Here is a 27,789-nt window from a genome sequence, read left to right as displayed (position 1 = left end):
CTGGAGGTTCCCTCTGCCCTGCTATCAACCGGACCACCGTACAAACGGCTGCAGGGCAGCAGAGCTGAGTTTATTCACAGCACTTGTCCTTAAAACACGTTAACATCTTCCTTTCCTTGTACATGACAAGAAAACCACCACAGCAAGTATTTCTGTCCTGCCTTGTCCAACATGGGAAAAGTATAATCAAGTAAAAGTCCTGGAAAATTATGATCTTGTGATAGCACCGGGTCTGTGTGGGTCTCTTCTGGGTTCTCCCGTTTCATCCCACGTTCTACACATGTACGGGTTGCGGTTAGTGAGTTGGGTGCACACTAGGTCTGCGCCAGAAGCATAGCACCATGTGCGGGCTCCCCCACCCCCAGCACCTCCTCAGACTGTGTTGGTCATTTACAAAAACACATTTCACTGTATGTTTCCATGTACACGGTGACAAATAAAACTAATCTAATCCATAAAATAAATGGTGCATGAACTCAGCAGATCAGGCAGCATCTATGGAGGGGTATATAGCCTCAACATTTTGGAGTGAGGCCCTTCATCAAGCCCTGACATTGACTCTTTATTCCTCACCATACACACTGCCTGACCTGCTGAGTTCCTCCAGCAGTCAGTGTGTGTTGCTCTGAATGTCCAGCATCTGCAGAGTCTCTGGTGTTTAGGATCCTGTAGTACTTAATTTTTTTTTGGTCATTTCTGAAATTTAACTAATTTCATTGGTAATACATTTCAAGGTGCATAACCATTCCAGGGAGAGAAGGGTATAAAGAACATCGGAAAGGGCAGAGCAGGGAGACTATAGAGTAACTCTGACTGACAGCCAGTAAGGGGTGGACGGGCTGAAAAGCCTCCCTCTGTGCTGAATGATTCTCCAGTCCTCGGAGTACTAGCTGTCACCATCAGAGATCGGGGGTAGACTTAGTGGAATCTGAAGAGCTGGTGGCTCAGGGCCACCATTTGGATAAAAACTGGATGGGTGACAATGGGAGACATCGCGGGAAGTTCACTCATTCACAATGGAGGAGGCGTCACAACCACTGCTCAGGGGGTCATCTCGGGGGGAGCCTCCAAAACGGCGATATTGCAACTCCGTCCCTCTGCACCCCAGGATCCTTAAAGACAAAAGCATATCAATAACATCAGACATCCAGAGACTGTGACAGAAGCATCTAATCCATGACGTCCCAGCCCTGGGAGCAAGTGACTGGAGAGTATAGGGAGAGCTTTCATCTAATTCTGTGCCCTGCGAGTGTGTGATCAGATGGTGTAGAGCAGGGTTCCAAACCTGGGGTCCAAAGACTCCTCAGTTAATGGCAGAAGTCCATTGTATAAAGAACGTTGGGAACCCATGGTGTAGAGGAGCTTCACTCTGTGTCTGACCCCGGGAGTGTATGATGGGATGGTGTAGAGGGAGTTTCAATCTGTGTCCGACCCCGGGAGTGTGTGATGGGACGGTGTGGAGGGAGTCTCACTCTGTGTCTGACCCCGGGTGTGTGTGATGGGACGGTGTAGGGGGAGCTTCACTCTGTGTCTGACCCCAGGATTGTGTGGTGGGACGGTGTAGAGGGAGTTTCAATCTGTGTTTTTCCTTTTTTGTTTTGAAGAGCTAACTCCTTCACTGTCTCCCTCTCTTTTTTTTGCCAACTCTCTCTCTCTCTGCATTTCCCCCCTCTCCATTCCCCCCTTCCTCTTTCCCTCACTCCCTCCCTCTCTCTTTCTTCCATTTTCTCTCTCTTACTCCCACTCTCTCTCTTGCTATCACCCAGTCTCTCCCTCTCTCTTATTCCCACTCTTTCCCCCACTCATTCCCCACTCTCTCTCACTATACCCCTCTCATTCTCTCTGTCCCTCTATCCCCACTCACTCCCAGTCTCCCACCTATATTCCCAGGCAGAGTGCATTCATACTGACTGGCCCACCTCATGGCACTGTATGCCCCCTCCCGTGCCCGGTGCTGGGGCTGTGAATGGGTGCGGCTCCTCCAGGTCACTTGGAGGAAGGCCGATACCGATTGCTGACAACACTGTTCTATTCTCGGACTGCTCTCGCTCTTGATAACACAGCCGCATCGGCATTAAAACTGCTGATAGATGATTCTTATCGGGGCACTGATAACGCATTTCCTGCACACTCAGCCCGAGCTGTGGAACTGGGCAGGTAATGCAACTAACAAAGGAATCACACAGATGGAATACAAGGACGTCACTTTACAACGGAGAGGAGGGGGAATTTCTTTGGCCACAGAGCAGTGAATCTGTGGAATTCATTGCCACAGATGGCTGTGGAGGCCAAGACATTGGGTATTTACAGTGGCAGATGGTAGAGTTTTGATCAGTCCACACATCAAAGGTTACGGGAGAAGGCCGGAGAATGGGGACTGAGTCAGCAGACTCAATCGGCTGAATTCCATAATTCTGCACCTATGTTTTATGGTTTTATACTGGGTAACAATTTAACAGCACTTTGGGGACACACAAGCAAAGCATGTCAAAAGCAGAGATAACCCAGAGAAAAGCCCTCTGTTTACCTAATAATCCAAATGACAAACCACTTTTACCCCATGAAAAACTCTTTACCCTAAAGCCCAGTGAAGAAATGTTTTCCCAATCACTTAATGAAGAATTTTGTTTGTTCAATAACACAATTAAGAATCATTTTTACCTAATAACTCACTCCTGAAACATTTCCCCAAAAGTTCTATAAATACTGTTTACCCACTAAAGCAATGAAGAACTGTTTATGGAGTAAACCAAATGAAGAACTGTGTTTGCCCACTGAAGTTTTCCTGACAATCCACCACACAAGAGAGCTACCTTACCAGATAATCCCCGCTGGAATGAAGAGGAGAGCAGCACCGAAGAGAAACGAGAATCCCTTCATGAAGTAGAGTGTTGCAGGATACAGGGAGCTGAAGACCACTGTCGATACTAGAGAGCAGGCACTTTCCACACAAGCCACTGAGGCAAACAGGGCTCCTGGTGGGAGAGAGGAGAGCCATCTCAGACAGACCACCTTCTGACTGCCTCCCTGAAGGCACCGGCGAGGATTCCACCTCACACGTAGGAGCTACCCAACCTGCAGAGCTGTGTCAGGGTCTGCCGGGTCATAAATCCAGATTATGGAGCACCGGTTCAAATTAGAACACAGATCAGACTTTCGGCCCATAAATTGTGCCAACCTTTAAACTAGGCTTGATTAGATTAGCTTTCCTCCAAGACGACCACAACTGTGTTGTGGTTTGGAGACTTGTGAGCCTCAATAACCTGGAGAGCTCTACTGGCTGGTGTCAGGGCTTTTCTGCTTTGGCTCTTGGCAGGGCCGCCCATGCCAAACAGGTCAAAGGGTAGAGGCCAGACTAAGAATGGTCGGTCCATCGGTCCTCCAGGTTCAGGGGGTTCAGCTCAGGGCTAACAACCCTGACTGGTCAGAACAAAACTGTTAGTGAAACAGCAATGAAGAATGCTTCTACATCTGGGAGGCCAAGGACAGACATGGAGGAGCTTCATTGCTGCCCTAACACCGCTGGCAAACGGGCAGTAAGTCAGCCGAGCCTAATGTGCCACATGTACATTGAAACACGAGTGAAAAGGTGACACTTGTGCCGACAAGTACAAGCTGCGCTGGGGGCAGCCCGAAAGCATCTGTTCTGCACTGTATCGCGAAACACTATTACAGCTCGAGGAGTTGCAGTTCGCAGTTCAATGCCGGTGCCATCTGTAAGGAGGTCGTACGTCCTTCCCGTGAGACCACGTGGATTTCCTGCCACCTTCTGGAGACGTACCAGTTACTAGGTTAATTGGTCATTGTAAATTGTTCTGTGATTAGGCTACCGTTAAATTGGTGGCACGGCCTGTTGGGTTGGAAAGGCCTTGTCCATGGTGTTTCTTGAAATATATAAATAATTTATGGTCATCTCTGTGACTGCGTGGTTTTCTTCTGGGCGCTCCAGATTGCTCTACAGCCCAGACATATGGGTTAGTGTTGGTAAGTTGTGGGCATGTAATGAAGCATGGTGACACTTGTGGGCTGCCTCCAGAATATCCTGGGACTGTGTCGGTCGTTGACACAAATAATACATTTCACTGCGTATATGTGACAAGAAAAACTAATCTTTAATCTTTAATCCAGAGCAACTCACACAAAATGCTGCAGAACTCAGGTGGTCAGGCGGTATCTATGGAGAGGAACAAACAGTCGATGTTTTGGACCGAGACCCTTCATCGGGACCGGAAAGGAAGGGGGGAGAATTCAGAGTAAGAAGGTGGGGGGGGGGGGAGGGAGGAGGAGTACAAGCTGGCAGGTGAGAGGTTAAGACCGGGTGGGGGGGGGTTTGAAGTAAGATTCTGGGAGGTGATAGGTGGAAAATGTAAAGGGCTGGAGAATAAGGAATCAGATAGAAGAGGTAAAGGGGGGGGGGGGACCAGAGTGGAGAATTGAAGGGGAGGGAGGGGGAAATACTACCATACGTTTGATAAATCGGTGTTCATGCCATCAGATTGGAGGCTACCCAGATGGAATATGAGGTATGGCTCTTCCAACCTGACAGTGGCCTCATAGAGGAGGCCATGGACCCACACAATGGAATGGGAATAGGGATTGGAATTAAAATGGCTGGCCACCGGGAAATCCTGGCTTTTGCGAATGGAGCGAAGGTGCTCGACAAAGCGATACATTTCACCGTATGTTTCGATGTGCATGTGACAAATAAAGGTAACCGTTAAAAATCTTCATCTTTGTTCTGCCTCACACTGTGAATGAGCGCAGCTCAGCGCTGTCACTGCACAGGGGACTGAATAGCGTCCCAGTTCCTGAGCAAACTGACTAATCCCACTAGCGTTGACAATCACCTCTCTCCAGCCCACACCCTTCAGGGAACTGTTGATATTCTCCACAGATCTGTGTTTTATGAGTTCCCTATCGATCAGAACAAGGTCAAAACTGTAAAAACAACTAACCTTCGCTCATTCAATATCAATTAGGGATTTTATTTTAGCGTTTTACAGCTGAGGATAACAACGATGCAGGGACCATAGACATTCAGGAAATCACCCTCTCAAAGGCAATAATGATCACTCAGGTCACAACAGCCCTAGTATTTACCTTTGATCTGAGAACACTGTTTGCAGCAATCGCTCATCTCACTGATGGTAATCTACTGACTGTACAAGATGGGGGAAGGATATGGAAGCTGCACCAAAACAAGGGTTAATGTCATGTCCAGGCAACCACAGTCAACAGCAGGGCTCCATAGGTTAAAAAGCCCCTGGTTTACAGATGGTGTGCAATCAGCCCACGAAAGACAGACCTCGGAAGAGCAGAGGTTTCTTACGCACAGCAGGTGACCGGAGCCATTTGGCACATAGGGACAAGATTCACTGTGGCTTTTCAATGATTCCATTGTGTTTCTTTGTATTTACCATGAATGCCTGCAAGAAAATGAACCCCAGGATTGTATATGGTGACAGAGTTAAAAAATACACGTGGACTAAGATGTTAACTGCCCTGTGCTATCACCAGCGGGATCATCACTTGATCTGCCACCTGTCTTCAGGAGTTTCGGCCCGCTTATGATCAAGACTCCCTCGAGGTGGTGGGCCAGCAGTGCTAAAGCACCACCTCCCACTGGTGAGCTTAAAAACTTGGCATCTGTCTCTATCAGAGATGTTGGTCGCTTCCATCCAACAGATAGTCTGCTCTTCAGGTGTCTATGCAACTACTGAAGAGTTTGCAAAAGATGTATACACTGTCTGACTATCTGCTGCTCTGGACATACTTGGTCCACACCCATGCTGATCCCATCTCTGCTGCCTCAGCTACAGCCCTGCTGGTGAACTTGATCTCTCTTCTAGTGAAGCCAAGGTCACGCAGCCACTTCTGGAGAGTGAACGCAATAAAGCCACGGCAGCCTACTTCGAATGGATAGCATGAGACCTTCCACCCTCTGTCTCTGCACTCGGATCTTAATTCTGCATACTTGGTTAATTTGCGCTCATGGGCTTCATCGATGTTGTCTTCCCAGGGGGCTGTGAGTTCACCAATAACCACTTCTCTACTGGTGTCAGACCATACGATTATACCTGGACGCAATGTGGTGAAAGCTGTTTGCTCCGGGAACTGCCTTTCCTGTCCAGGTTGGCCTTGACACACCAATCATTGGCTGAAGAAAGTATGCTTGATCGTGAGCCTGCGCTGTACACCCTTGACCTGGAGCCTTCTTTCACAAATGATATGCGATGTTCTGTGCAGCATGGCGCATGAGATAAGTTGTATTTTAGTAATTTACTTTGAACTTCCTGAACTCTGAAGGTAAGGATGCAAACAAAGGATTGTAGGGTGACACTTACTATTGGTCAGTTACTTTACTAATTCTAAAGTATTATTTGCCATAAACATGCAGATTCTATTGGCTATAATACCTGTATTGTTGTAGTGTGATTGGTGATTGATCAGCCAATAAGGAATTTGAACATCCAGTTGGCCAGTATCTGTATCCAACTGGTTTACTCTGTATAAAGATGCCATTTCTTTGTTAAACTTTAGAACAGATTGGTGACAGGGGCCGGGTTGTTCTCCGTGTACACAGGTAAATAAAGTCTGATTGAGGAACCAGTGTGAGTTTTCCGAGTCCAGTTAATCGGTGGCGATAGGGAAGGGAGACCTGGAACAGCACATGGCCTCACTTCCGCCACCATCCAAGATTACGGAACAAGCTGGGAATCTGTAGGTCAAAGACATTGGTGAGTACACCACGACGTCAGATCCACACCTCTGAGATCATTAGATAAGGTTTTCAGCTGAGTAATAGCAGCATTTTGTGTTCCATTTCGAGATACAGCACGGTAACAAGCCCTTCTGGCCCAATTATCTCCACATGACCAATTAACCGACTAACCCGTTTGTCTTTGGCCTGTGGGAGGAAACTGGAGCACTGGGAAGAAACCCCACAATCATGCAGAGAACATAGAAACCCCTTGTGGAGAGCAGCGGGAGCTAAACCTGGGCTGCTGGCACTACATTAGCATTATGCTGCAGTGCAGCCTCAAACTTTTAACTTCAGAGCTTCTGCAGCTTTTGCATTTTTACTCTTGGTCACTGAATCAAACCACAAGCCGCTGTGTCCACCTGAACTTACCTTGTTGTGTCACCTCCACCAACTTTGACATCTTGGCTCTAAGCACGGGAGTTGTGGTCATAGCAAGAAATCGCAGCCCGTATCCTGGGAAAGAGCAAAGGGAACTTGTTAACACAACGTGGTACCACTTGAAACAACCCCTCCACACCTGCTGGAACACAGCCATGGGTCTCCATTTGAAACTTTCATCATTGTTGACAAGGAAAACCAACCTACCAATGACGAATGGCAGAGCAGACTCGATGGGCCAAATGGTCTTGTGGTCTTACTGAGCTCCTCTAAAAGGAATATAATGCTGAGGCTTTATAAGGCCTCGGTCAAACCGCACCTCAAGTACTGTGAGCAGTTCTGATCCCCTTATCTAAGAAAGGATATGCTGGCATTGGACAGAATCCAGAGGAGGTTCACGAGCAATGATTCTGGGAATGAAAGGGTTAATGTACGAGGAGTATTTGATGGCTCTGGGCCTGTGCTCACTGGACTTCAGAAGAACGAGGGGGAATCTTATTGAAACCTGCTGAACATTGAAAGGATGAGATAGGGTGGACATGGAGAGGGTGCTTCCAGTAGTTGGAGAGTCGGACCAAAGGCATAGCCTCAGAATAGAAGGACAACTGACAATGGGATCGCACAGATGAGAATACAAGGACAACCCTTGAGAACAGAGATGAGGAGGAATTTCTTTAGCCAGAGGTTGGTGAATCTGTGGAATTCATCGCCACAGATGGCTGTGGAGGCCACATCATTGGGTATATTTGAGGTAGATAGGCTCCTGATTAGTCAGGGTATCAAAGGTAATGGGGAGAGGCAGAAGAAGGGTTGAGAGGGATAATAAATCAGCTTTAATGGAATGGCAGAACAGACCTGATGGGCCAAATGGCCTAATTCTGCTCCTATGTCTTATGGTCTTATAACATTGAAGTTGTACACGATGATGTTGAGACCAAGTCTGAAGTATTGTCTGTAGTTCTGATCAGCTGCCTACAGGAAATATATCAATAAGAGAAAATTTACATGGTTGTTGCTGGGACTTGAGGACCTACGTTATACAGTGTGGAATTTTTGGGGATGAACATCATTGAGGAACTCTTCTGGTCTGTCAACACAAACTCAGTAGTAGGGAAGGCACAACAGAGACTATATCACCTGAGTGAATTGCTGGCCAACTTTTATCGAATTGATTATATGACTTACGTCCTTACACGAGGAGTAAAAATCTTTACATTACGTCTCCATCTAAATGTGTAAGTAATAGTAATTTACAATAAATAGTATGTACAACAGGACAGTCAATATAACATAGAAATACAGTTATGTCAGCATGAATTAATCAGTCTGATGGCCTGGTGGAAGAAGCTGTCCCGGAGCCTGTTGGTCCTGGCTTTTATGCTGTGGTACCGTTTCCCGGATGGTAGCAGCTGGAACAGTTTGTGGTTGGGGTGACTCAGGTCCCCAATGATCCTTCAGGCCCTTTTTACACACCTGTCTTTGTAAATGTCCTGAATAGTGGGAAGTTCACATCTACAGATGCGCTGAGCTGTCTGCACCACTCTCTGCAGAGTCCTGTGATTGAGAGAAGTACAGTTCCCATACCAGGCAGTGATGCAGCCAGTCAGGATAGAGACAGTGAGCATACTGACATACGGAATGACAGTGTGGGACTCTAGCTGCAGCAAGACGGATCACAAAGTCCTCCAACGGCTGATTAGGACAGCTCAGCACATCATTGGGACTCAACTACCGGACCTGGAGACAATCTACAACTCTCGATGCCTACGGCGTGCTCATAACATTATTAAAGCCCCATCCCATCCCGGACACTGTCTGTTCAATCTCCTGCCATCCAGTAGGAGATACAGAAACATCTTGGCCAAGACAGTGAGACTGAAAGCAGCTTCTTCCCGAGGGCTGTTGTGCAGCTGAATGATGCTATGCTCTAGCTTGACGATGACCTTTGAGTGTTATGGAGCATCGAAGTCATTTGTTGCATGTAAGTATGTTTTTTTTAAATTAAGCCATACCGCATGCATTGTAGATATATGTTTTGCACAGACTGGAGTAGCACTGTAATCTCATTGTCTTGAGCAATGACAATAAAGTTCTGTTTTATGGAAAGGCTGAATCGGTTAGGACTTTATTCCTAAGAACATAGGAGAATGGGGGAGATTTGATAGAGGAATACAAAATTATGAGGAGTATAGATAGGGTAAATGCAAGTAGGCATTTTCCACCGAGGTTGGGTGAGACTAGAACGAGAGGTCATAGGTTAAGGGTGAAGGGTAAAATGTTCAAAGAGAACATCTCCGCTCGGAGGGTGGTGAGAGTGTGGAACAAGCTGCCAGCAGAAGTGGTGGATACGAGGTTGATTGTAACACTTAAGAGTAGTTTGGATAGGTACGTGTGTGGGAGGGTGTATGGAGAGCTCTGGTCTAGGTGCAGATTAATGGGACTAAGCAGCATAACAGTTTGGGCACTGACTAGGGCCTATTTTATGTGATCACGGGGAGAAGGAACATACCTGTGAACATGAGAGAGCTGGTGGCAGCCACTGAAAACAACACCAAGCCTGCCATGTTGGACAAGAGGCCGATCCCTGCGATGGCACTGTCTCCGGAGCACAGCTTCATCACCTTCAGTCCCAAGAGGCTACTCAGGTAGGTCAGGTGCTCCATTGCCAAGCCGTACCCAACCAAATCAGACTGCCAGCACAAGGGCGAGCTCAGCTCGAAGAGAATCAGGACGTCCTTCACTCCGAAGTGTACTGTTACCACTATGAAAAGGGAAAGGGCGTACAGCCAAAGGCCGAGCCTGCCGCTTGAGTACAGGCGGTACACCGACCTGTAGTGTTCAACTGTGAAGAGCCTGGCCGGTTGCTTTGTGGACACAGACTCCCGTACGAAGGCAAAGCTATAGGCCGCAGTGGCCAGGTTCAGTGCCAGCACCAGCCAGAACGGATTGGTGAAACCCTGAGCCTTGCTCCACTGCCCCCCGATAATGCTGCCAACCATCCCCGCAATGCCCAGGCACGACTCCAGCACAGCCACGCGGATGGTGCGCGATGACCTGTCAGTGATGTCAGCAATGTAGGAGAAGCAGCCGGCCAGGATGATACTGAAATCCCCCAGCAGCGCACTGAGTAGGCGGCCGATCAGAAAGTACACGACTGGCAGCTCCTGGTACATTACGATGAGGTACAGGGCTGACTGCAGAGCCAAGCCCAGGGCCGGCACAATCAGGATCGGTCTGCGTCCGACACGGTCACTCCACGGTCCAAGCAGGGTCACAGAGAAAAGTCCCACAGCAAAGCCCCCCACGTTGATGTACAGATTCCAGTGTGAGGTTATTGTCTCTACCTCCTGTAAGGCAAATCACAAAATAACTGTCAGCATCTCCCTCCAGCACATTCACATTCAGATTTAGTTATCACGCTTTGGAACTCTGGGTAGTCAAATTCAGGCCTCCTCTTTTGTCAGTCAGGCCACTCTCAGGCTGGTGGAGCAACATCTCATATTCCGTCTGCGTAGCCTCCAACCTGATGGCATGAATATCGATTTCTCCAACTTCCGGTAACTATTCCCCAGCCTTCCCTCTTCAATTCCCCACTCGGGCCTTACACCTCTTCTCCTCACCTGCCTATCACCTCCCTCTGTTGCCCCTCCTCCTTCCCTTTCTCCCATGGTCCACTCTCCTCTCCTAGAAGATTCCTTCTTCTCCAGCCCTTTACTTTTCCCACCTATCACCTCCCAGCTTCTTGCTTCATCCCCCCTTATCAGCTGACACCTCCTAGCTTGTCCTCCTTCTCTCCCCCACCTCCTTATTCTGGCATCCTTCACCTTCTTTCTGGTCCTGATGAAGGGTCTCGGCCCGAAATGTTGACCAGTTATTTATTTCCACAGTTGCTGCCTGACCTCCAGCATTTTGTGTGTGTTGCTCTGGATTTCGTGTTCCGATTCACATTCCATTTATTTATCATATGCACATCAAACCAGACATCGTCATGTCATTTGTGTCAGCCACCATCTAAACCTGAGGATGTGCTGGGGGCAGCCTGCGAGTGTCACCACACATTCCAGCGCCAACGCAGTGCGTCCACAATGTTTAGCAGAACAACACAAACGACGAGGATAAAACAAGCCCCTCCCCCCCACCACCTCACCAACTGACCCACTCTCACACACAAACAGGACTCCGGCCTCCCATTCCTGGCCCCAGCCTCTCAGACTCAGACACCAAGCCCTCAGCCTCCAGGCTTGCAGACGTTAGGGCTTAGCCAACCCCAATTTCCCAAACTGTACACACCGCTCCATCAAATCCTCACACCACCCAAATTCTGAAACCAAACAGGTGCTGTCACATTCAGTGAGGATGAACAGAAATCACCCCGGGATCTCCACCACTTGGGTAAGTGGGCCAAGGAAAGGCAAATGGAGTTTAATGCAGATAAATGTGAGGTGCTGCATTTTGGGATGGCAAATCAGGGTGGGATTTTCATAGTGAACAGCCACACCCTGGGGCGTGTTGCGGAACAGGGAGGCGTTGGAGGGTAAATATTAACTGTCCTGAAAGTGGCATCACAGGTAGACAGGGTGGTGAAGGAGATTTCTGGCACACTGACCTTCATCAGTCAGGGTACTGAATACAGAAGCTGGGATGCTAGGTTCCATTGGGTGGGAATACTGCATTCAGTTTTGGTCACCCTGCTAAAAGAAGGATCCCAATAAACTGGAAGAGTACAGTGAAGATTATGGGAATGTTGCTGGGACTCAGGAGATTGGGTTACAGGAAGAAGCTGAGCGGGTTCCGACTTTACTTAGATGATAGGATACTTGGTAGTGTGGAGCAGCAGAGGGATCTGGGGGTACATGTCCACAGATCCCTGAAAGTTGCCTCACAGGTGGATGGGGTAGTTAAGAAAGCTTATGGGGTGTTAGCTTTCATAAGTCGAGGGATAGAGTTTAAGAATTGCGGGGTAATGATGCAGCTCTATAAAACTCTGGTTAGGCCACACTTGGAGTACTGTGTCCAGTTCTGGTCGCCTCACTATAGGAAGGATGTGGAAGCATTGGAAAGGGTGCAGAGGAGATTTACCAGGATGCTGTCTGGTTTAGAGAGTATGCATTATGATCAGAGATTAAGGGAGCTAGGGTTTTACTCTTTGGAGAGAAGGAGGATAAGAGGGGACATGATAGAGGTGTACAAGATAATAAGAGGAATAGATAGAGTGGATAGCCAGCGCCTCTTCCCCAGGGCACCACTGCTCAATACAAGAGGACATGGCTTTAAGGTAAGGGGTGGGAAGTTCAAGGGGGATATTAGAGGAAGATTTTTTATTCAGAGAGTGGTTGGTGCGTGGAATGCACTGCCTGAGTCAGTGGTGGAGGCAGATACACTAGTGAAGTTTAAGACACTACTAGACAGGTATATGGAGGAATTTAAGATGGGGGTTTATATGGGAGGCAGGGTTTGAGGGCCGGCACAACATTGTGGGCCGAAGGGCCTGTACTGTGCTGTACTATTCTATGTTCTATATCAGAGAAGTGTAAAAAATCATAAGGAGCAAACTTTTTCCTGTGGTCACGGAATCAAGAACTAGAGGGGATAACTTTAAGATGAGAGGCAAGAGATTTAAAAGGACCCTGGGAGGCAATTCCTGCACAAAGAGGGTGGTCAGCATACAGAACGAGCTGTTGGAGGAATCACTTTAATACCACTGGAGCATGTCCTGAAATTTCATGTTTTGTGGCAGCAGTACAATGTAGTATATAATTTTAAAAACCTACAAATTATAATAAGAAATAATATTTTACATATCTATATAGAAAGTAAATTAGTGCAAAAAAGAGAGGAAGAAAATAAGTGAGATAGTGTTCATGGGTTCATTGTCCATCCAGAAATCGGATGGCGGAGGGGAAGAAGCTGTTCCTAAATCGCTGAATGTGTGTCTTCAGGCTCCTGTATCTCCTCCTTGAGAAGAGGCCATATCCTGGGTGACGGAAGCCACCTTTTTGAGGCATCACCTTTAGAAGGTGCCCTTGATGCTGGGGAGGCTGGTGCCTATGATGGAACTGGCTGAGATTGCAACTGTCTGCAGCTTTTCGCGGTGAGTAGGTACAGTATATTAACACATTTAAAAGACGGCTAGACAGGTACGTGGATAGGGAAGGTGAAGCGAGGTAAGAGCCAAATGCAGTTCGATGGAACCAGCTCAGACGGGAAGCTTGGCCAGCAGGGACCAGATGGGCCGAGCAGCCTATTTCCATGCTGTATCACTTTATGCCTCTGTCACTAGGACCAGATTGCCAAATGAACAAAGGAAACAATTCAGGGATCTGCTCCAAGACTCCGAGTGGAAATGGAATATTGGCTATCAGCTCCTGGGAATATTTGGCCCACCACCATTCCCAATGGAGATGGAAAAATTTGGGATAGCAAAACTTTGATCCACCACTTTGTTATTATTAATACTGTTCTACGAATCTGTGGTGGCCAGTGCTATCATGTTTGCTGTTGTGTGCTGGGGCAGCAGGCTGAGGGTAGCAGACACCAACAGAATCAACAAACTCATTCGTAAGGCCAGTGATGTTGTGGGGATGGAACTGGACTCTCTGACGGTGGTGTCTGAAAAGAGGATGCTGTCCAAGTTGCATGCCATCTTGGTCAATGTCTCCCATCCACTATATAATGTACTGGTTGGGCACAGGAGTACATTCAGCCAGACACTCATTCCTCTGAGATGCAACACAGAGCATCATAGGAAGTCATTCCTGCCTGTGGCCATCAAACTTTACAACTCCTCCCTTGGAGGGTCAGACACCCTGAGTCAATAGGCTGGTCCTGGACTTATTTCCTGGCATAATTTACATATTACTATTTAACTATTTACAGTTTTATTACTATTTATTATTTATGGTGCAATCGTAAGGAAAACCAATTTCCCCTGGGATCAATAAAGTATGACTATGACTTAATTCTCCACAGATGACAAACACACATGAAACTCGGCTGTTATTTTGTTTGGAAACCCTTTGCAAAGTATTACAAATACATGCGCTAACAGATAACTGTTACTACTTGTTTGTTTTTGTATTCTACAATTATTGATGACTGTGTTGTTTATAGATATTGCATAATCAATATTGTGTGTTTATTCAGAACTTAATCTTCATTTTGATCTTTGTAATCTCCTTTGTTTACGCCTATTTTATTATCTGACCGGGCAGAGGATGTTTTTACCTGGGAGAGGTGGGGGGGGGGAGAAGTTTTTCTGGAGCATCATATTGGTGTAAATCTATGTGCAGGATGGGGTGGGGTGATCTGTAGTGGGGGTTGTACAGGACTGTACGTGAGCTCAAAGACGTAACTTCCCTACTTTGTGTAGCTTTTGTTCATCTCTTTTGTATCTGGATGTGCGTGTGTGTGTGTGTGGGGGGGGGGGTAGGCTTAAATTAACAGGGAACAGCCCTTTTCTCAATGCTCTAATGTTATAGATCCAATCAGTATTTTTAGGTCTGGTCATTGGGTTTAGTTTTGACCATTTGGTGAGCAGGTTTTGTTTTATGGCTTAGTTCTAGAGTCTAGCAGATTCCAGCTTTGACCACCGATTATTCTGTGAAATTAATGATGGATCATCCCGTGAAATCCGTTTGCTAAGTCTGTTTTAAATATTGACGCCCTGAGCAATCTGTTATTTTGTGTACTCGGTTTCGAATGCTGATTATTCTGGTTTAAAGACATATTATCCCAAGTAACTGGTTATTGATGGTCGATCCTCCGGAGTAACCGGTTACTGATGATCGGTCCTCCGGAGTAACCGGCTACTGGTGATCGCTTATCCCCAGTAACCAGTTACTGACGGTCGGCCCTGAATAGCCGGCTACCAGTGTTCGAGTAAGCGGTCAGCGACGAGCAGCGGCTGCCTCACCCTCTCCAGCTGGACCTCGGGCCCCCGCGACCTGTTGCAACCTCGGCTCCGGTTGCCGCTGAATCCCAGCTCGGCGCTCACCCTCTGGAAGATGTACTGCGTGGTGAGCGGGACCTGCAGCACCAGGGCCAGCATGGCCATCAGCAGCACGGGCTCTACCGTCACGCAGCAGCAGTAGCTCCGCAGCCGAGCCCCCAGGCCCGGTGCCCGAGCCGACCCCACGACGGGGGACGGGGACGGCAGCGGCGAGGCTTCGGCTTCGGCTTCGACTTCGACAGCGGCCATCTCGCCACTGGGGGCGGGGCTAAGACCTGTCAATCTCCGCTCTCCCCGCGGTAAGCCCCGCCCCTCTAACCAGCTCCGCCCACGGAGCTACGTCACGCCATAGCCTTTGCCACGCCCATGCTGGGTTCCCGTTCGCCGCCGGTACAGTAGACTAATTTCTCCCAGCCCCGCTCCATGATACAGTATTTCTCTTTGTTCCACACCATCCTACTTTTTCCTTTGCCAAGCCCCTGTCAAATTTACCCTTGTCCCACCCCAAGCTAATTCCATTTGCCACCCTATGCTAATTTCCATTTGCCCCACTCAATGCTTATTCGCATTTGCCCTGTCCAAAGTTAATTTCCCTTTGCTCTGCCCCATGCTAATTTCTATTTGCCTTGCCCCTTCATAAGACCGTAAGATACAGGAGCAGAAGTAGACCATTCGGCCAAGTCTGCGCCGCCATTCAATCATGGGTTGATCCAATTCTTCCAGTCATCCCCTGCTTTCTCCCCATACCCTTTGCTGCCCTGGCTAATCAAGAACCTATCTATCTCTGCTTTAAATACACCCAATGACTTGGCCTCCACAGCCTCTCATGGCAACAAATTCCACAGATTTACCACTCTCTGACTAAAGTAATTACTGTATTTATGGTTTTATTACTATTTAATTATTTATGGTGCAATTGTAAGGAAAACCAATTTTCCCCCGAATCAATAAAGTATGACTATGACTATTTCAGCGCATCTCAGTTCTAAATGGACGTCCTTCAATCCTGAAGTCATGTGCTCTTGTCCTAGAATCCCCTACCATGGGAAGTAACTTTCATAATTTTCCCTTTGTTGCAACCTCATGCTAATTTTTACCATTTGTCCCACTCCTGCTAATTTTTGCCCTTTACCTCCACCCCACGCTAATTTTTGTTAATTGATCCACCTCCTTCCTGATTTCTGCCCTTCCCCACCCCAATGTCCTTTTGATAATTCCTGCCCTCCTCACCCCCATCCCATGGTAATTGCTGTCTATTGCCCCAACCTCATGCTAATTTTGGCAAATTACTACCCTGCTCCCCTACCAATTTGGCTCTTTGCCCCAGCTCCTATGCATAGTTGTCCCTTGACCTGCCTCCCATTCTAATTTCTGTCTTTGCTCCACCCTTTGTAATTTCTATGCCATCTCTTTGCTAACACATAGCTTTCCCCGAACACTTGTCAATCAACACCAACCCATTTTCCCACCCTCTTGCCAGTTTTCACTATTTTCTTCATTCCATTCTTTGCTTGAAATAACCTCTGGTAATCCGTCAGGCTCTGAACAGTTCTAAAACAGTAGATTACCATGGGTATTACAGTATTCACTGTTCTAGAACAGTTCTCACCCTGATAGATTACCATGGGTATTATTCACTGGGTGGAATCATTCTCATCCTGATAAATTAATAGTAATAGGCGTCTGTTAGTCTCGTGAGACCATGGATTTGCACCTTGGAAGGTTTCCAGGGCGCAGGCCTGGGCAAGGTTGTACGGCAGTTGCCCATGCTGCAAGTCTCCCCTCTCCATGCCACCAATGTTGTCCAAGGGAAGGGCATTAGGACCCATACAGCTTGGCACTGGTGTTGTCGCAGAGCAATGTGTGGTTAAGTGCCTTGCTCAAGGACACAACACGCTACCTCAGCGAAGGCTTGAACTAGCGACCTTCAGATCACTAGACGAATGCCTTAACCACTTGGCCACCCGCCAACACAGATTACATATTACCAGGGGCATTATTCCCTGTCCAGAGCAGTTCTCTCCCTGATAGATTACCAGGGGTATTATTCACAGGTCCAGAAGTGTTCTGAGGTGGGGATTTCAGGAAAGGGAAGTGGAGGGAACACACACCAGTCCTCATTGAGGAGCCAGCAGTTGAAAGGGTGAGTAGTTTCAAGTTCATGTGTGTCAACATATCAGAGGATTGATCCTGGACCCGGCATATTGATGCAGTCATGAAGAAGGCACAGCAGCGGCTATATGTCATTTGGAGTTTCAGCTGATTTCAGGTTCAAGTTTACTGTCATCTGACTGTGCATATATACAACCAAATGAAACAATGTTCCTCTGGACCACGGTGTACCCACACAACATATATCACACACAGCACATAAACCAAAATATTACCATAAATGAGTTAATACAATATATAATTCAGAATGCATGCAGTACAGTGAACAGTAAACAGCTCGCTGGCCTAGTGATGAGACCTCGGCAGTGGCAGGGTAATCATTAATCTCACACCCTGGGGGAAGAAGCTGTTACCCAGTCTGACAGTCTGAGTCCTGATGCTCCTGTACCTCCTTCCTGGCGGTAGTGGGTCAGAGAGATTGTGGGATGGGAGGTAGGGATCCTCAACAGTGGCTTGGGCCCTTCACCTGCAATGTTCCTAGGTGGTTTATTCTACCCTCTGTAGGTCTTGCGGTCTGATGCCTTGCAGCTTCCGTACCACACAATGATGCAGCCAGACAGGACACTCTCCATGGTGCTCCTGTAGAAGGTTGTTAGAGTGGGGGCAGGAGGCCTTGCACATCTCAATCTCCCCAGAAAGTGTAGACACTGCTGTGTCTTCTTGACCAGCGAGGAGGTGAGGTGGATCCGGGTTAGAGTGTCCATTATGTACACACCAAGTAACTTAGTGCTCTTCACTCTCTCCGCGGCAGAGCCATCGATGTGCAATGGAGAGTGGTCGCCCTGAACCTTCCTGAAGATCACAATCGTCTCTTGTCTTCTCCACGCTGAGACTCGGTTTGTTGTTCTCAGGCCGTTTGAGCATCTTCTCCATCTCCTCTCTGTACGCCAACTCATCATCGTTGCTGATGAGGCCAACCAGCGTTGTATCATCAGTCAACCTGGTGGTGCGGTTCGAACTGAGTCTGGCAGTGCAGTGGTGAGTCAGCAGTGTGAGCAACCGGGAGGTATGTCACCAATGACTCGGCACGTTTCTACAGATGTGCCGCGGAAAGCATTCTGACCGATCACATCACCGTCTGGTAAGGGAGCACCGATACACAGAATCGAAATTAGCTGCAGGAAGTTGTAAACTCAGCCAGCTCCATCATGGGCACCAGTCTCCCCAGCATCGAGGACATCTTCAAAAGGCGATGCCTCAAGAAGGAGCCATCCATCACGAAGGACCCCCATCACCCAGGACAAGCCGTCTCCTCAGGGCTACCATCAAGGAGGAGGTATAAGAGCCTGAAGACCCACACTCAATATTTTATGGACAGTTTCTTCCTCTCGGCCATCAGACTTCTGACTGGTCCATGAGTCTATGAACACTACCTCACTGACTCAGCTGGCAGAGGTGACTAACCTGGGGTTCATGGACCCCTTGCTTCATGATATTTGTTCATAGCACAGTAAAGGTTGGGAACCCCTGCCTTACGGCACACCACAGATTAGACACATCTGAAAAGTAAACTGCTTGCCGAAGGTTGCTGCAAAGTGGCTCCTGTAAATCAGGATCAGAATAGGATCACTGAGTTATAACAAGAAGTATTACACAAATTAATAGGGCAATGTCCACTGTATCCAATGATGACAGGAAACCTGTGCGGGGGAGTTTTTAAAGTGGAAAGGCCATCACACTGAGGCAGTTCCACTCTCTCAACCCTAGAAGTCCAGGTCCTGAGGGACAAGTAGCCATTACAGCTGTGGTCTTCCTTAGTTGGAGTGGATGCCCATGGACATTGTCTGTGCCTTGCATTGTTCCTCGCTCTCTACGGAACGCTGCAGGACCACCTTCCTGACTGTAGATCTCATTCGCCTACTCTGCTGGGGCTGACCTCACATGCTAGGACAGGCGAGTCCCTATCTCACCGGGGTATGAGATCGGCTGGCTACCCTCGCCTGGTTTAGCCGGCCTGTCGAAACATGTACCAGGCTGCGGCCGCTGTCACGTGCAAACAGCTACTTGGAGCCACAGGTGGGAGCTGGGTGTCCAGTCGGGACCAAAGGTGAGTCAGCTGCCCTGGAGCCGATACCATCTAGTCAAAACATTTTTTTCTTTGCCCTTGTGCTTTTCAGTTGTTTTAACTGCCTGACATCATTTACTTATGTTCTGACTAGTGGGTTGTGTTTGTTTCAAGTGTACATCCAAAAAGAAACATCTAATGTGCTGCCCAGTTTTCAGGCCATGTAAAACTTTTCTGCTCAGAGCAAAGGTTGGTCAGTGCAGTTGTCAAAAAAAATCGAGGGAATTTTGCTCCTCTCCTCTTGTCTACATAGAATATGTGTGTCCAACAAACACCACAATCACCAGAAGCCATCATATTAGTAAAACAAGAGCAAGGGATTTTTGGGGCGATAGGGAACACATGTTAAACCTGCACCAAACCTTGTGTAGACCTTGCTCAGTGAGCTGTACATCAAGTCAAAGTGGTGTTCATCCATTTGCACATGAATGAAAAGGCACTGCATGACAATGGTCTCACTGTTTTTAAAGGATTGTAATGGAACAGTCCTGAGAGTCAGGACTGGAGATCCCTGCTGGCAGAAGGCAAGAGGGCTATTAGACAGTTCAGCAGGTCACGGGATTGGAGGTCCATGCAAGTTCAGAGTTCAAAGTCTGTGGTTGGCAAGTCCTGGGGGTCAATATCGAAGCCCGAAGCCCGAAGCCTGAAGTTGGCATATCCGGAAGTCGGAGGCCCAGGGTCTGTGAGTCTGCAAGTCTGGGCCAGGGACTGGAGGCTGGAGGCCTGGAGGTGACCTTTCCTGGGCTTAGAGGCCGCCCTGTGTGTTTGAGTGGGTGTGTGTGTGACAGCATGGGAAAGGGGGTTGTTCTACTGCTCTTGCTTTGCTGCTTGTTGTGTTATGTGTTGTTCCGCCAAGATGATGGGTATGCTGAACATATGCTGATACTTGCGGGCGATCCCCAGCACATCCTCAGATTGTGTTGGTTATTAACGCATTTCACTGTATGTTTTGATGCATGTGTACATGTGATAAATAACTGAATCTGAATCTGACCACCAAGAATTCCAAAAGGTATTTGAAGAAGGCAAGACAGGGGTTATGCTTTATTAGGAGTTTGAAGAGATTTGGCATGTCAACAAATACACTGAAAAACTTCTACAGATGTACTGTGGAGAGCATTCTGACAGGCTGCATCACTGTCTGGTATGGAGGGGCTACTGCACAGGACCGAAAGAAGCTGCAGAAGGTTGTAAATCTAGTCAGCTCCATCTTGGGCACTAGCCTACAAAGTACCCAGGACATCTTTAGGGAGCGATGTCTCAGAAAGGCAGCGTCCATTATTAAGGACCTCCAGCACACAGGACATGCCCTTTTCTCACTGTTACCATCAGGGAGGAGGTACAGAAGCCTGAAGGCACACACTCAGCGATTCAGGAACAGCTTCTTCCCCTCTGCCATTCAATTCCTAAATGGACATTGAAGCTTTGGACACTACCTCACTTTTTTAATATACAATATTTCTGTTTTGCACATTTTAAAAAATCTATTCAATATATGTAATTGATTTACTTGTTTATTTATTGTTTTATTTTATTTATTATTTCTCTCTCTCTCTCTCTCTGCTAGATTGTGTATCGCATTGAACTGCTGTTGCTAAGTTAACAAATTTCACGTCACATGCCAGTGATAATATACCTGATTGTGATTATGTGTAAACCTCTGACAGAGGATAAAGTAAGACAGGCTTAAGGCTGTTGGGCTGGTGAATCTGTAATAAATGCTCTGATCTGTATTCCTAGTTCCACAATGATAATTTTTTATTGAATATAACTAAGTTGTTAAGTTTTATTACATACTGCAGATTCGAGGTTAAACCCCAAAGACTCTTCCCATCAAGAACAATCACCCTCTCTACAGCACTAGTCAGCATAATTTCTGTGGTCAGACCTTTGTTCTATGGTCTCTTGACAGGCTCCTATCTTCTTGTCTCTAAAAAATATCAGCTCACTCAGCTCTGATCTCAATGTCCAGGCTCCATCTGAGTCTCACCATCCTGTGCTCTCCAACCTCCACAGGCTCCCACTCCGCACCTCAAAATCTCACCCTCCCTCCCTAAACCAAAGACTCTAGCAAATTATTACAGATGTACTTTGGGTGGGGAGCTGGAGATATGTCTCTCAAAGGAGGTGTAAGGCACTTGTTATTTTCACTTGCCTGCAGGTCACCCATGGGCAAGTTGTATCACCTGAAACCAGGAGAGCATATGGTGGATGGTTTTATGTGCAGTTGGTGCATATCACAAATCCTGGTTAACTGACGCTTTTCATACAACCTTTGAAGAGTATTGACAATGACTGAGGTCACCCGTCTTGTAAAAACCACTTCTGTAGAAAAATCTGTCAAGAACAATCATGGTCATGCAAAGATTGTGATCGCCCATGTCATACGACACAGCACATAACGAACAAATGGACTTTGAAGAGCATGTTGACTGGTTACATCAAATTCAATTTCAAGTTCAGTTTTTGTCATTGAACCGTACACACATATACAGCCAAACAAGACAACATTCCTCCGGACCAACACAGTACATGTAACTTACACACAACCATACACACGTACAGTTTACTACCAAACGAGACAACATTCCTCCAGACCAACACAGTACCTGTAACTTACACACAACCATACACATGTACAGTTTACCACCAAACAAAACAATGTTCCTCCAGACCAACACAGTACATGTAACTTACACACAACCATACACACGTACAGTTTACTACCAAACGAGACAACATTCCTCCAGACCAACACAGTACATGTAACTTACACACAACCATACACATGTACAGTTTACCACCAAACAAAACAATGTTCCTCTGGGCCAACACAGTACGTATAACTCACACACAATTGTATAAATGTATACTGCCAAATGTTCTTCTGGACCAAGGTGCACACACACACACACACACACACACACCCAGTGCATATAACTCACACACAACTGTACACATGTATACCACCAAATGAAACAACATTCCTCTGGGCCAATGTGTACAACAAGGTATATATAACTCACACACGACACATAAAGTAATGTTACTGGAAATAACAAAAGGTGCATTTACGACAAAAGTTAAAAAGGAAACGGTATAACAATGCTGGTACTTCATATCTGATGAGGCCTGGGTGGTGTCAGGGAGTTCAGTAGCCTCATGGCCTGGGGGTAAGAAGCTGTTTCCCATCCTAACAGTTCTTGACTTAAAGCTGTAGTACTGCTTGCCTTATGGTAGGGGTCAGAAGTCGTTGGACAAAGCTAAGGGCCCTGACTTTCATCATTTGATATGGAGGTATCACTGCACTGGATTGGGAAAAGCTGCAGAGTTGTAAACTCAGTCAGCTCCATCATGGGCACCAGCCTCCCCAACACCAAGGACATCTTCAAAAGGTGATGACTGAAGAAGGTGGCGTGCACCATGGAGGACCCTCACTGTCCACGACGTGCCCTCTTATGATTACCACCATCAGGGAGGAGGTCCAGGAGCCTGAAGACGCACTCAACGTTTCAGGAACAGCTTCTTCCCCTCCGCCTTCAGATTTCTGAATGGACAATGAACACTACCTCACTGTTTTGTTCTTGTTTTCAACTTTGTTCAATATATTCTTATTGTAATTATAGCAGTTTTTATGATTCGCAAGGTATTGCTGCTACAAAACAACCAATTTCATGACCCATGTCAGTGTTAATAAACCTCATTCTAACCCTGATTGTGATTTTGGGGGCGATGAAGAATTTTCTAGCCTTTAATGTTTTAGTGAAGTACGTGGAGTGTTCCCAGGCATCACTTGTCACATCCATGGACTCGTGCCAGCTTTGCGCTCACCAGTGCAAAGTGCTTGGCAAACTTCGGTAGCCAATAACTTGTAAAAAAATCATTAACTAGCACACAGATCAACTTCCTCATTGTAAAGTGGATGATGTTGATTGTTTGAGTTATAAATAGATGGGAAGAGATCAGGGAATTTAATTGCCAGATTGCTTGCTGTTTCAGCTCAGAACGAAGGTGCCAAACATTAAAAAGAGGCATCGGAGATGGGTCCTGGGTCCTGAAGAATGTTTACATTCTGTGAGATTCCTTACAACTGTATCCTGAATTTTTTAGAAATCTCATTTGAACAAAAACTCGTAATTCCCTTTTCCTACCTATGTTATTGGTACCTATATGTACCACGACCTCTGGCTCCTCACCTTCCCACTTCAGGATATCTTGGATGCAATCAGAAACATCCCGGACCCTGGCACCAGGGAGGCAAACTACCATCCGTGTCTCCTGACTGTGTCCACAGAATCGCCTATCTGACCCCCTAACTATCGAGTCCCCTATTACTACTGCCCTCTTCTTCCTTTCACTACCCTTCTGAGCTACAGGGTTGGACTCTGTGCCGGAGGCACGGCCACCGTTGCTTCCCCCAGGTAAGCTCTCCCGCCCAACAGTACTCAAACAGGAGTACCTATTGTCGAGGGGCACAGCCACCAGGGTACTCTCTAATACCTGACACTTCCCCTTCCCCCTCCTAACCGTGACCCACTGGTCTGCCTCCCGTGGCCCCAGTGTGACCACCTGCCTGTAACTCCTCTCTATCAACTCCTCGCTCTCCCTGACCAGACGAGGGTCATCGAGCTGCAGCTCCAGTTCCCTAACACGGTCCCTTAGGAGCTGCAGCTCGGTGCACCTGGGGCAGATGTGGACGTTTGGGAGACTGGGAGACTCCAGGGCCTCCCACATCCGGCACCGAGAACAACAAGCTGCCCTCACACTCATACTTCCCCTTTCCTCAAATAACAGGGAAAATTGAAAACCAAACCTACTTTGCCTCGCCCGTTTCTGCCTAAGCCCGTTGAACCAAAGCCCTTAAGCCTTCTCTCTGCTCCCGGCTCACTCTGCTGCCCGCTGTATACGGCTGTGTTCCTTTTAAATCTTCCGCACTTCACTGCCCGATGTCACACGCCTGCGCAGTTCCGCCTCTCTTAACTCCGATGAGAAGAAGAAAAAATCAAAATGTTTCCCGCCGCACTCCTGCTCCAATTCTCAGACTACAAGTCCATCCTGCTCATCAACGACTGTGACGCTCTCTTCCTGATAGGCTGAATGTCCTTTATGCTCAGTTTGACGCACAGAACCATGTTCAGGTGAGGAAGGACCCCCTCCCCCCAAGGAGCGGGCACTCCGTCTGGTCACAGCTAATGTGACGAAGACTCTAATCAGGGTCAACTCATGTAAAACTGTGGGGTGCGATAACATACCTGGTCGGGTGCTGAGAGTCTGTGTAGCCCAGATCACAGAGGTTCTAACAGACATCTTCAACATCTCTCTGGAACACTGTGACCACAATCATCCCGGTGCCCAAAAGGACGACAGCAATCTACCTCAGTGACTACGGTCCAGTAGCACTGACCTCAACAACAATAAAGTGCTTTCAGCAGCTGGTTATAGATTGAATTAAATCTGACCTCCCTGCTACATTGGACCCTTTCCAGTTTCCTTTTCACTCACATTGGTAAATCCATGATGCCAGAGCCTCTGCACTCCACACCACCCTGTCCCACCTGGAAAATGGTGCCTCACGCGCCAGGATGCCGTTCATCGAGCAGCTCACTATTTAATATAATCACCCCTCAGAAGCGGGTGGGTAGACGGTCCTCGTTTGGTCTCAGCACCTTTCTCTGTGATTGGATCCTGCACGTCTGACAGAAAGACCACGGTGTTGGCAGAATCATCTCCAGATCTATCATGCTGAACACCATTTACCCACCAGCTCCCCAGGGCTGCGTGCTCAGCCCATGGCTGTTCACCCTGCTGACACGTGACTATACCAATGGATCCAGTTCAAACCCAATCATCAAGATCGCTGATGACCCAACTGTGGTTAGCCTCATCAACAACGACCAGGAGCTGGGGCAGAGAGAGAGGCGTCAGAGCAGCCTGCAGAATGGTGTGATACCAACAACTTGAGTCTCACTGTGGACAAGACCGAGGAGATGATTGTGGACGTTAGGAAACTGTCGGCCGACCACTCCTCACTGCACATACACGACTCCTCCGAGGAGAGGGTTAGGAGCAACGAGTTTCTGGGATTGCACAGAATGGTTGATCTCACCTGGTCCCTCAATTGCACCACTTTGGTCAAGAAAGCACAGCAGCATCTCGCCTTCCTGAGGAGTTGAGGCTCCCTCCTCCACCTCCACTCAAGCCCCGGCCTTTTCAACCAATTCTTACAGGAGCATCATTGACAGTGTCCTGACCAGCTGCATCACCATCTGGAATAGGAATTGCAAGGCACCTGACCGCAGGACACCACAAAGAATTGTGAGGACCTCTGACGGGATCACCAGGGTCTCTCTTCCACACATCCAAGATAATTATCTGGAGCGATGCATACACAGGGCCCTTAGTGTTGTCAAGGATCCCTCTCATACATCCCACAATCTCCTTGACTCCCCATCAACAGGCAGGATGTACTGCAGCATATATATATATACGTGACCATGTGGTTAAGGCGTCGGTCTAGTGATCTGAAGGTCGCTAGTTCGAGCCTCAGCTGAGGAAGCGTGTTGTGTCCTTGAGCAAGGCACTTAACCACACATTGCTCTGTGACAACACTGGTGCCAAGCTGTATCGGCCCTAGTGCCCTTCCCTTGGACAACATCGGTGGCGTGGAGAGGGAAGACTTGCAGCATGGGCAACTGCTGGTCTTCCATACAACCTCGCCCAGGCCTGTGCCCTGGAAACCTTCCAAGGCGCAAATCCATGGTCTCACGAGACTAATGGATGCCTATTTTATATATAGAGAGAGAGAGTTATAAGAAACGAGCTTGAAATTCTCACCCCACCCAACAAGCTCTTTAACCTCCAAACAATCTCCAAGACCTCCAGTCCTGGCCTCTTGTACATCACCACTTGGTTCAATACCTTCAGCTTGCCAAGTCCCAGTCTCTGGGGTTCCCTCCCCAGCCCTCTCCAGTTCGCTAAGACAGCGGTCCCCAACCACTGGACCGCGGACTGGTACTGGGCTGCAAAGCATGTGCTACCGGGCCGCGAGAAAGCTATATGATTTGGTGATATGAGTCAGCTGCACCTTTCCTCATTCCCTGTCACGGCCACTGTTGAGCCATTACGCATACGAGGTCATTACCTGCGCGTCATCCATGTCAGCGCGGGAAGGAGATCAACTCCTCGAGCTTGCAAATGACGGCGGGCTGAAAAGTATGTTTGACATAACATCTCTGCTGGCATTCTGGATCAAAGTCAAGGCTAAATATCCTGAGATAGACACGGAAGCACTGAAAACGTTGCTTCCATTTCCAACATATCTCTGCAATGAATGCAATGAAAACTAAATTGCGTAATAAACCGGACATAAGGAACCCCCTTCGAGTATCGCTGTCTCCCGTCACCCCTCGATAGGACCGTCTTGTTGCAGGAAAACAAGCCCAGGGCTCCCACTGATTCAGCGATATTGCTGTGCTGCAATGATTTTATATGTTCATACGGTGAAAATATGTGCTGTGTGTTTAATATCCAAACGTTACTTAAAATGTTACGATGCTATTGACTTATAAGTGACTTGTATAACCATATAACAATTACAGCACAGAAACAGGCTATCTCTGCCCTTCTAGTCCGTGCCGAACGCTACTGTCACCTAGTCCCACCGACCTGCACTCAGCCCATAACCCTCCATTCCTTTCCTGTCCATATATCTATCCAATTTTTCTTTAAATGATAATACTGAACCTGCCTCTACCACTTCTACTGGAAGTTCATTCAACACTTACTTCAAGCTCCCCTGTCCTCCCCTGATAATTGACTTATCACTATATTCATGCGAGAAAAATATGCGCTGTGTGTTTAATATTAAATTCGTTAGATAAACCCTTTTAGAAATGAAATTGAGTGTATTAGCCACTTATGTCCTATATTCTGGTCATGATTAACACCCCCCCACCCCGCCGAACAGAATCGCCAAAAACGATTTGTAGAAAAAAAATCGGCATGTACACGCATGCACACTGGTGCCCGCGCAAGGCTTCATGGTCATTGTAGTCTTTCTTGGGATAACCACAACGTATATGGCTGCTACTCTTGTCCGTTGGCAATCCTACACCCACCCCGCCCCCAGGTCGGCCGGTCCGCAAGAACATTGTCGATAATAAACCGGACCGTGTTGCAAAAAAGGTTGGGGACCCCTGCGCTAAGACAATCTGAACACCTGTCTCTCTGACTAAGTTTATTTCTGTTACAGTCAGCTGAATGTGGAGGAGCATTCTGCTGCTATCCATCACTTTTGGAAACTGTACCAGCGCCTGTTGGCAAAAGCAATGGGCTGCTTAGGGAGGCCAGAGTCCATGATGGAACTGACTGAGTTCACAACTTTCTGCAGCTTTCTCTTATCCTGTTGCCCTTCCATACCAGACAGTGATGCTCTCCACAGTATATCTGTAGAAATTCGCTAGA

At 47.6% G+C, this 27,789-nt stretch overlaps 1 protein-coding gene across 1 annotated transcript; it reads right to left on the bottom strand.

The window, feature by feature from the left end:
- Window positions 1-20: 20 nt before the first annotated feature.
- slc46a1 (solute carrier family 46 member 1) lies at window positions 21-15,368 on the bottom strand. Its single transcript, XM_072242809.1, has 5 exons — window positions 15,054-15,368; window positions 9,651-10,488; window positions 7,133-7,216; window positions 2,819-2,975; window positions 21-1,112 (listed from the first exon to the last, which is right to left on the bottom strand). The coding sequence occupies exons 1-5, from the start codon at window positions 15,336-15,338 to the stop codon at window positions 1,004-1,006; spliced, it is 1,473 nt and encodes a 490-aa protein (XP_072098910.1). The 5' UTR covers window positions 15,339-15,368; the 3' UTR covers window positions 21-1,003.
- Window positions 15,369-27,789: the final 12,421 nt, after the last annotated feature.

Source organism: Mobula birostris, chromosome 25 (genome assembly GCF_030028105.1).
Source record: "Mobula birostris isolate sMobBir1 chromosome 25, sMobBir1.hap1, whole genome shotgun sequence".
Classification (NCBI taxonomy): Eukaryota; Metazoa; Chordata; class Chondrichthyes; order Myliobatiformes; family Myliobatidae; genus Mobula; species Mobula birostris.
The sequence above is the reverse complement of the archived record's forward strand: the minus strand, read 5'-3'. Positions and strand labels throughout refer to the sequence as shown.